A 10,677-nucleotide genomic window follows, 5' to 3' on the forward strand; every position below is an offset into this window, starting at 1 on the left:
ATGAAATAAAATAAAAACAAAAATTCGTTATACTTCTCCTACGTATGAAATATATAAAATATTCATGTATGCCTGCATAGCTAAACGAATTTTCCTTTTTGTCGTTTCCTTCTTCTGGGTTGTTCACCCTTTCAAGAAGCAAGAAAACGTTAAAGCAATAAAAATAAAATAGTAAATAAATAATAAATAAATAATAAATAAAATAAATTACAAATAAATTACAAATAAATTACAAGTAAATTACAAATAAATTACAAGTAAATTACAAATAAATTACAAGTAAATTACAAGTAAATTACAAATAAGTTACAAGTAAATTACAAATAAGTTACAAATAAAATAAATAATAAAAAAAGTGATAGTATATTAAAAATAAAATAATATAACAATAACGAAATAACAGTAATAAAACAATAACACATTGAGCGGTGTCTAATTCCTACAAAATTCTTAGATTGTTCTGTTCCAAAATCGTCCCATCAGACACTGCTTTCCTGCCTTGACGCGACAAAAAGCATGGTGTGCCAAATCCCTAAATTATATAACCCCACCCTCACCCCCTTACTTTTTCACATACTGCACTTAAATGCATGAATATTTTTTACACACCTCATATGACATTTTATAAAAAAAAAAAATTTCAATCAGCATTTTTCTGTGAATAGAAAAAGTTACGTTTCTGTATAAAGTATCAATTACAAAGACAGGGGGAAAAAATAAAATAGAGCAAAATTCACAAGAAAAAATTCAGCAAAAATATGCAAGATGCAGAAAAATAAAAACAAGCAAAATTTTCAAAAAAACTTAATCAAAAAAAAAAAAAAAAAAAAAAAAAAAAAGAATTTTAAAAGGTTTACGGCGATGAAATTATTCATTCAAACTTGTGCAAAAAGCAAAATACAAAAAGACAATAATATCTTCGTTCACTTTCACCTAACTGAGATTTTGTTAATCTTCTTCCTACCATGCGCTTCATATCCACGATGTAATAGAAAAGTCATTCCAGAACATATTCATGTACTTTCTTCAAAAGTAAACGGAATAAGTAATCCAGGATCACTTCTTCTGCAACTTTTCTAGTAACATTTAGCTTTTCATACAGTAACCTATGTGCATTAGGTGAAAGAAAGAAATAGATATATATGTTATAGGTCAAATGTGTGATGCAAAAAAAGAGAAAAGAGGAACATGAACAATAAAAAACGACATCAAAAATTAAACAAATGCAACATAAAGTAGAAACAATGCGCACAAATGTATGCACGAATAAAAGTCCAATTATATGTCTTCACACACTCATATATGTATGTGGTACCAAAGAGATATCCCACTCATAGTTGTACACACCCAAAAACTGCATAAAAGGAAATATTTCCATAAACAAACAGGCTATTGAAATGAATAGTATAACTTTATTTAGAATAACTTACTTCTTTTTAATAGGAATAAATTTACACAGAGTGTTATCTGATTCCATAAGAAAGTTATTCATTTGAATCTTATCTGCTGAAACAGTTTCAGTCGAAATAGATGCAGTGGAAAGAAGAATCTCCGCAGAAGGGCCTGTAGTGACACTTACCGAATTATCAATAAAACTAAAATTGAAATTATTTACCCTATTCTTCAAAAATTGTAGTAGATTGTTTATATCTAAGTTATCCATTTTTTCACTTAAAATATTTGCCAAAACAGAGCGAGAATATATTTTAGACAAGATATATTCAAAGTTAGTAATAGTAAAATCAGGAATATCAAACAGTTTTGATTCGTTCATTGAAGAAACTTTCAGAGAATCTAACACTTTCATGTTCAGTTTATTTAAGTCCTCAAAAAATAACTGTACATAAGTATACATATCTTTAATTCCCTTTTGTTCTTTAATCAAGGAAAATAATGTATCTATAACCACTACAAAACTGGAATATACATCTTGTTCATGTTTTTTATGCGAATCGAATAGTATAATTCTAAGTGATTCTATAAATATATTATTATTTGCTATGTTTTCGAAATGTTCTCTTATATTTTCTACTGGGTGAAATGTTAAATATTTTGACACTTTGTCATTTTTCCGCTGAATTTTCCTATCTTTTAACATGTCTTCCAGCGAAATGTAATACTTGTACAGATCATCTTCATTAAAGAATTTCGCATCTTTCAATTTGGACAAGAAGCATTTCTTGGGACTCGCATTTTTTTCTGTGCTTCTTTTTTCTCCTGGTGCATATTCCTTATCCCCTTGATGGCCTTTTTCACTTCCTTGATGGCTTTTTTCACTTTCTTGGTGATTTTTTTCTCTTTCTCGGTGATTTTTTTCATCTTCTGGGCAACTTTTTTCACTTTCTCGGCAATTTTCCTTGTTCCTTTTATCACATCCAACATTGTCACAATTTGATTCCTTTTCACCTGCACCAACAAAATTTTTTACTTCTTTCAACTTCACATTTGTGGAAGTTTCTTCCCCATTGTGGCACATACTAGTCATTAGTTTTTCTTTAACGATTAAGTTAAAAATTCTTTTTAGAAAATGACTAACATTTTCCTTTAAAATTTTTTCTCCATTGTTTAATAAAATGCTAACATATTCTTTTATCATTTCATCTCTCTTATTTCCTTTTGGTAATTCCTTTTTATTCACCAAATTTTCGCTATTTGATTCCAAATCTTCCTTAGCTTCACTCTCTGCAATTTTTTTTTCTGAGTTAGAAACGTAACTTCTTCCTTCAGGTTGTTCCTCCTCCTCCTCACCATCGTGATCCTTCGTGTTTAATAGTTTCACAAAAGCTTGTCCATAACCAGCCTTATCAATTATATATCTAAAAATGTTCCCAATACCATTTTTTATAGGTATTTCTGTGTTTTTCAGGGCCCCCCTTACTTCTCTATTTTTATCTCTCTCTCCTACTATATTTTTATCTCTCTCTCCTACTATATTTTTATCTACCTTTCCATCTCCATCATCGGCACTTCCAACTACCTTTTCATCTACCTTTTCATTTATCTTTTCATCCATCTTTCCACCTACTTTTTCATTCACATTTCCATTTTCATCATCATCTCCATCTTCATCATCTTCATCATCATATACATCTTCATCTCCATCTTCATCTAATTCTACATCATCATCTCCATCTTCATCTAATTCTACATCATCATCTCCATCTTCATCTAATTCTACATCATCATCTCCATCTTCATCATCATATACATCTTCATCATCCACATCTACATCTCGATTACCTTTTCCAGTTTCATTCCTGTCTCTGTCCCCATCATCCGCTGTACTCCTTTGCATAAACTCGACACGGTTTTCCTTCTCAGGATAAATTGGATACTTCAATCTCTTTCTTCCTTTCATCATTCCAACATCGTCTGCATCCTTGGAATTCGAAACGGTTCTTCCTGTTCCAGAATCAAGCCCAACTAATTTCTCCTCTGTTCTCGCATCATGTCCAACAACTTTCTCCCCTGTTTCCGCATCAATATCCTTTTGCTTATCATTTTTTTTCCTAAAAGAAATTCTCTCTTCACTAATTGGATCAGGAATAGCAACATCTGACTCACCAGGGCGTACAAATATTTTTTCTCCTGTATCTTTGTCAAAAACTAGGATCTTACCATGTTTGACTTCAAATCTGGTATGTTTTTCATTACGAGGTTCATGATATGTTTCTCTTGTTGAACTTCCACTTGGTAAGTGTTTTGTTTCGTCTTCCACATTCAAGATTCTCCGCCTTACCTGTACAGAAGTTTTTCCAAATTCCCGCTTTCCATTCTTCAGATTTTCGCATCCATAGAAGTAACTGATTGTTACAAGTAGTAACAGCAGAATGAACGTCTTCATTTTTCCTTTCAGCTTTTTCTACTTTATCGTTTCTATTTTGGTTGTTGTGACTGTGACTATTCCACTTGTTATTATTATATATTATACTCCCCCCCTTTTTTCACAAACTTCTTAAGAATTGCCTCAAAAAATAAAAATAAAATTATCCCCAAAGTTCACTTTTAATATACGTTTTATATATTAGTAATGACCTGGTGAATGTATAATAGTTGACTAATTGGAATAAAAGAAAAAAATTATTAATTAGTGACAATATGTATTTTATGCTTTGCAAAAAGTTGATATGTATCTTTAGTTGAAGAAAAAAAATAACTTTCTTTAAAGTGTAAAGAGTAAGATGCTTTTAAAATAAAATAAAATATATATATATATATATATATATCAATTTTAGGGCTTGTCTTTTTTCTCCTTTTTAACATATCAAAAAAAAAAAAAAAAACCTGAAGAAGACAAAAACGGCTAGACAAAAAGCATGTTGTGTAGAAAAATATATAGAAATAGAACAAAAAAAAAAAAAAAAAAAAAGAAAAAAAAAAAAAGCTCAACTGGAGAGAATAGATCTAATGTAACACATTACCATGTCTTCAAAATTTTATCTCGGTCTCATTTGGGCAAATAAAAATATGTAAAGTTCTACACAAAAAATGCATGCAAAAAAGAAAAAAAAAAAATATGCTCATAAAAATTACAGAAATAAAAAATAATTTAACCTTCCTAAAAAATGAAGTAATAACAAACAATTTCGATTAAGCAATTTTCTTTTAAAAAAAAAAAAAAAAAAAAAAAAAAAATTATGAGGTAATCCAAAATGAACATTAAGTAACGTGTTACACCTTTTGGAATAAATAGTTCCTCAATTTTACCATCTAAAAAAAAAAAAAAAGAAAAGTTAATTGAAAGAGGATAAAAAGGCTCAAGTAGTGCAAACTCAAGTGGTAGGAGAAGGAACAATATGCGATGTCATAATTTCTAAAAAAATTTTGAGAAAGAACAAATGTGCGATTTGATAGAAGTAGTCACATAATTCAGTTAAGTTTGCCACAGATTTGAAAAACAAGCTTTATTTAAAATGAAAAAATGTTTTTAATCTTAATTAATGAAATCAAGGCATCGCAGTATCTACAAAGAGACGGACACAAGTCCAACCATAACTCATATACCTAATTCTAACCTTTTACTTACATTTTGAAAAGGGAATTTTAAATGAGTTTTTTTAATAATTTTTTAACAATTTTTTAACAATTTTTTTTTACCTCCCCTTTATTAATATTAGCAACTCCTAATACTTTTTGCTAAGAAAAAATGCATACTTGTTAGAATTAAAATAAAAACAAAATTGTCTAGTTAAGTGGAATTCGTGAAAAAAAGGTAAATGGACATTCAGGCAAATATCCACAGGGTCATGCAGATGCATGTGTAAATTTATATATATATGCAAGAACCAGCCAGGTGAGCAGATTTAAAAAAAAAATTAATCTTTCCCTTTAAACGATACTTAACAGCAAAAATATATGTATACCCATAACTATATATTTTTATAATAAGTGCTCAACCTTGATTCCCCCCAGTTGGGTAGCTATTCTTGAAAAGACTTTGCAACAACTTCACTTTCTCCTCCTTCTACTGCCAATTCGAAAATATAGTTGTCATATTGAGACACGGTAGATCTGCACTTGCACCGAATAGTGTAACTGTGCTGTATAAAATGAGGAAGTTTTAAATAAAAAGCATATTTTCCTTGACGTTTATTTCCATATGATATATATCCTGGCATGAGAGTTTGCAAATCTATTTCTTTATTTTCATAAATGACTTTGTCAAAACAGTTTTGAGGTTCAACAGTTCCTTTGTTATCAAAAATACATTTGAAACCAACGAATTCACCTGGTTTTGCTTCAATTCTACATACCTTGCTACCTCCATATCTTTCTACAGGATAAGGTTTGGAAAAATAATTTTTTACGTTATTACCAAAATCACAACCTTTTGTTATGCTATTATTAGTAGATACAGTAACTTTCATTATACCATATTTTGTAATAATTTTTTCAATTTTTGTTTCATCTACTTCTTTTTCTTCTTCCTCTTCATCGTATATTCTTACTTCATCTTCTACTGTACCATTTTTTTTCTCAGCTTCCACTCTGTTCTTTTCACGTTCTATTATACCTTTGATTTTTTTAGCTCTATATAATGCCCTAATTAAATGTTCGTCTTCCCTTTTTTCTTGCGATACTAAGACTTCTTCATCTTCATTTACATTATCAATGTTGATACTTGTCTTTCTTTTAGCTTTTTCTTTTTCTTTCGTTAATCTTCTCTTTTTCAAATAATTCTCCACATCCTCCATTTCTAAATTACAAAAACAGTAGAAGGTAGTTGTCTGTTTTACTGTTGGAGATATTAGAAGGGTGTCCCCATATAAGGTAGACCCGTACAACAATTCATCAATGGAAAGTTTTGATGCTTCCATATTTTCTGGTTTTGTGTCATCTAATGTGTTTACATTTTGGAAACATTCCGCTCCGATTTTGTTGGGACACATAAATGTTACACTATCGAAAGGTTTGGCATTTATGATACAATATTCTTTTTCATTCTTTCCAAGTAAATATTTTTCTTTTGTAAAATCGCAAATGTGCTCATCTGCGTAAGCGGAAAATTCTCTCAGAAGGTACAGGGTTGAGAATAGGAGTAGTTTCTTCATTTTCATCATTTTCGTCAATTTCGTCAATTTCTTTCTTTTTTGCTTTTTTATTTTCCTTTCTGTGTGACCTTCAAAAAAAGAAATTCACTTAAAAGTGACAAAAAGTGGAGAAATGTTAAAATAAGGTCTCGCCAAATGGGAATTCTATTTTGGTTGTTATTTAGCGCTTGACTCTGTGTAATGCAACGGATAAGAAATTAAATCCATTCCTCTTTAGGAGAATTCCTCATAGGGGAAGGAATGTGTGGATTTCACATTAAAGAATAAACACGCAAAGTCAGTGGAAACGCACAATTGAATGGAAGTTCACAAGTGTATTTCAACATTCGTTCATATCGGTAACACGAAGAAGTATTCCCCTAACGCAACAATCAGGAAATATGTCCATTTTCACATGGACAGAAGTGTACACTTCAATTATGGCTCTCCAAAGAGACGAAAAAGGAGAAAAATTCCCGATAGTATAATATTTTAAAAAATATGAAAAAAAAAAAATTCACATTAATAAAAAAAATTCCCAATAATGCTAATTTCTCATATTGTAACTTTTTAAATGTAATTCAAAATGTTTTTTACTCGCCCCGTATGTTTTTAATATTTATATTTAAAATGGGGGGAAACGAAGTGGTAGTGGAAAAAGGAGACGGAAAAAAATGTGTAAAAAAATGTGTAAAAAGATGTGTAAAAAAATGTGTAAAAAAATGTATGAAAAAATGTATGAAAAAATGTACGAAAAAATGTAACCATACATGAGAGCTACACAAAATTATAAGAAAAAAACTTTCAACAAAGAGGCACAGGAAGGATTTAAAAATGCACAACAGAAAACTGACAAAGTATTTCTTACAATTAGTTGAATGGTTTGGTAACATTTCTCGTTGACAAGAACAGACATTTTGCATTTACACATTTTCGATTTCTGTAACTTGGTGGGATGCGGGTGCACTCCTGCAACACGCATTGCAATTTCGTTTTCGTTATCGTTTTCTTTTTTTATTAGCAAAATTTTTAATTTGCCCTTTTTTAAAAAGAACAAAAAAAAAAAAAAAAAAAAAAAAAAAACAATTAACCCTCTTTCTGTGCTGATTAACTCATTAATTGTTCGTAAAACTAAAAAATAAATAGCCCATTTTTATGTGTGTACCTTTTTTTTATACGTGAAAAAAAAATTTCCGCTAACTTATGAAAACAAATTCATGAATTTTTTTTCTTTACATGCTTCGCTTTCCTTCAGAGAGAGTATGAAAAGGGTAGAAAACAAATAAAGTCTTTAAAGTTGTGACATGGTCTTATCTAACAAAATAAACATACACTATTGAATTAGAAAAAATGTAATTTCTCCTTCAATTTTTTAAGTTCTCATGGGTGGAGATTCATATACAGGGGAAAAATAAAAGGAAAAAAGTTCTTCAGGAAAAGACGTAATGTTTTTGCTACAACAGCAGTATCCATTTGTTTGAAACCGAAATACTAAGCATGAAACAATAGCAGGATGAAACAGTTGCTATGCAAGGTTAAAGTCAAACGTGAAAAAAAAAAAAAATAAATAAGACATAAAAAATGTATTTCCATATTTGCAAACAGAGTATATGAACATTTTTATAAACATCCAAAAATTCACACTTTGCTCTTTGGAAACGTCTACGATACTAATGCAAAAGCGTTTTCCCACAATTTTTTATATGCAGGGATTGTGTATTATGCTTCCAAGTTTTGATACAATATCCTCTTTATTATGTAGTTTCTTAATAGAGAGGATGTAAAATGGAACAAAAAAAAAAAATTTGAATAGCTCTTCCCTCAAAACTCATTTCATAAAAACTTCTAACTATGGATAGGTGTACCTCCTCTTTAAAATTTCACCAAAAAAAAAATTAAAACAAAATACAATAAAATAAATAAAACATTTTCTACATATAATTCATACAAAATATTGTTACTCTACCCCGCACAACTTTACCAAATCATCGTAACAATAAAACTGATGTCGGCTTAAAATTTCTGCATCTTCCTTAATTATTACATCATTGATTAACGATTTTATACATGTTATAGATCTTTTTATCTCCATCAATTTTTCCTTTTTGAATTTTATTTTCTCAACACCTTTGATGCGTCTCTGCTTGATGGATTTAATCATTACTATTTTATCCTTTTCTTTGATTAAGTGATACACTGTTCCTCTTCTACTGTTATACCTGCGTAAAGGAATAATGTCATTATTGCATGTATAACGATGTGTGCATGTGAAATTGTGTGTTTAGTATCATTTCTGGGACCGATTTATATGGTGCGAAATGCGTGGAGCCTCGTGTACAACACATTTATTTTCCTTGTAATGTAAGCCCATATATATGAATATATAAATATATATATGTATTATGTACACATTTGTCTGCACATCCAATCGCACATGCGCATGGCCTACCTCGAGAGCCTCCCTATCCTATGAGTCAACACGTTATAATGATTTGGCATGTCATAATTCACCACATAATTTACATTCACAGTGTCCAAGCCCCTGGAAATGGAATCAGTGCATATCAAAATGTGCAATTTCTGGCTTAAAAATTGGTTTAATATTTTCTTCCTGCTGCTGTTAGATAAATTACGGGTGTACTCCTTTATCTTATAACTAGTTTCTTTAATGTAACTAAAATAAACGGTCAGGAATCGATAGAGAAGATGTACAGATTCTTCACTCTTACAGAAAATGAGCATACTCAGACCATCTGTATAAAAGGAGGGAAAAAGTAGGCAACTGTTAAATGCAGAAAAATTATGAAAAAAAAAGTGACCATACAGAGACAAGTAATGAATCTCAATACATTATCGTAACGTTGATAGGATTCAAAAAAAAAAAAACTTAAGTAGCTACATGTGTACACAATATAACTTACCCTTTTCTGGGATATCCATAATCAACCTAATGACGTTATACACTTTGCTGTATTTTTTTTTGGTGATCAAGTAAAATTCCTCATTTCTTTTATGCTTAACTATATAATAAAAAAAAATGGGTCTATACAAATTTAGAGACATCAAGTTATCCGATACTTTACACAGAGTAGCAGAAACGAAAAACTTTTGAAGGAATTTCTTAGGTTTATATAAATCAGAATTTAATGTTTCATATTTTTCTACAATGTTTGATAAAGAATTTACTAAATTATTTATATTCGATTTATTGAAAGACATTATTTTATCTACTTCGTCTATAACTAAAAATTTTAAGTTCTGAAATAGTTTTTCATTACTGAAAAAGAGACTTTCGAATTTATTTGTAGTTGTCACGATGATATTCGTATCATTAAATACATCATTGTTATCAATTAGTTCATCAAAATATATGTTCATTTGAAACATATTTGTATTTATTCCTTGGCACAATAAGTTCTTCACATGGAAATTATTTATGACTCTTAAAATCTGAGTAACTAATTCTTCTGTAGCTGTTAGTATAAGACAAAAAAGTTTCCCATTTTGATCCTTGTTATATAAAAAATAATCTAAGATAGTTATAATATAGCACAATGTTTTTCCTAGTCCTGTTGGTACTTCAATATATATGTCTCCATTTAGTAAAGAATTCGATTCATTCTTACTTAATAGAGCATATTCCAACACATAACTTTGACATGGAAGGAATTTTTGGAAATGGAAATTATTAATCAGTGCTTTTATAATGAATTCATTTAATGGAACGCTTTTCATTTCATTCCATTTTGCTATTTCAATTTCTTCATCTTCTATTTTTATTATTCTACAGTTGGAGTTTAGACTCGTATGCACTTCGTGCACCTTCTTTTGGTGAGCCACTAATGATTGCCTACTACCAGTTGTAACATCGTTTTCTGTTTTTCCTTCTTCAATCAGATCGTCGAAATTAAAAAAATCGGTACTTATATTTTCAACAAACTTTTTTACTTGATTTATATATAAACTATTTTTCATCGTTTCATAATGTGGGAGAGGGGCTTTTTTTATCATACACGTTTGAGATAAATTACGGACGCCTGCATAGTTATATATTCTCTCCCACTTTATATATTATATATTTGCAATTTCATAAGCCATACTATAGTTACCTTCCTAGAGTTACAAAATTTACCTGTGCTTTTTAATA

At 29.6% G+C, this 10,677-nt stretch overlaps 3 protein-coding genes across 3 annotated transcripts; all 3 read right to left on the reverse strand.

Moving 5' to 3' along the window:
- Positions 1 to 997: 997 nt before the first annotated feature.
- Positions 998 to 3,844, reverse strand: PGO_030280 (hypothetical protein, conserved; the record flags this gene model as incomplete). The annotated part of the gene is made up of 2 exons (XM_028686016.1): positions 998 to 1,106; positions 1,431 to 3,844. 2 exons carry the CDS (start codon positions 3,842 to 3,844, stop codon positions 998 to 1,000), a joined length of 2,523 nt encoding a protein of 840 aa, XP_028541817.1.
- Positions 3,845 to 5,420: 1,576 nt separating this feature from the next.
- On the reverse strand, positions 5,421 to 6,551 carry PGO_030290 (6-cysteine protein; the record flags this gene model as incomplete). Its single annotated transcript, XM_028686017.1, has 1 exon — positions 5,421 to 6,551. The coding sequence occupies one exon, from the start codon at positions 6,549 to 6,551 to the stop codon at positions 5,421 to 5,423; it is 1,131 nt and encodes a 376-aa protein (XP_028541818.1).
- Positions 6,552 to 8,487: 1,936 nt separating this feature from the next.
- On the reverse strand, positions 8,488 to 10,505 carry PGO_030300 (ATP-dependent RNA helicase protein; the record flags this gene model as incomplete). Its single annotated transcript, XM_028686018.1, has 3 exons — positions 8,488 to 8,749; positions 8,980 to 9,283; positions 9,452 to 10,505. The coding sequence occupies 3 exons, from the start codon at positions 10,503 to 10,505 to the stop codon at positions 8,488 to 8,490; spliced, it is 1,620 nt and encodes a 539-aa protein (XP_028541819.1).
- Between the last annotated feature and the right edge of the window lie 172 nt (positions 10,506 to 10,677).

Source organism: Plasmodium gonderi, assembly GCF_002157705.1.
Source record: "Plasmodium gonderi DNA, contig: Chr03, whole genome shotgun sequence".
NCBI classification, from domain to species: Eukaryota; Apicomplexa; class Aconoidasida; order Haemosporida; family Plasmodiidae; genus Plasmodium; species Plasmodium gonderi.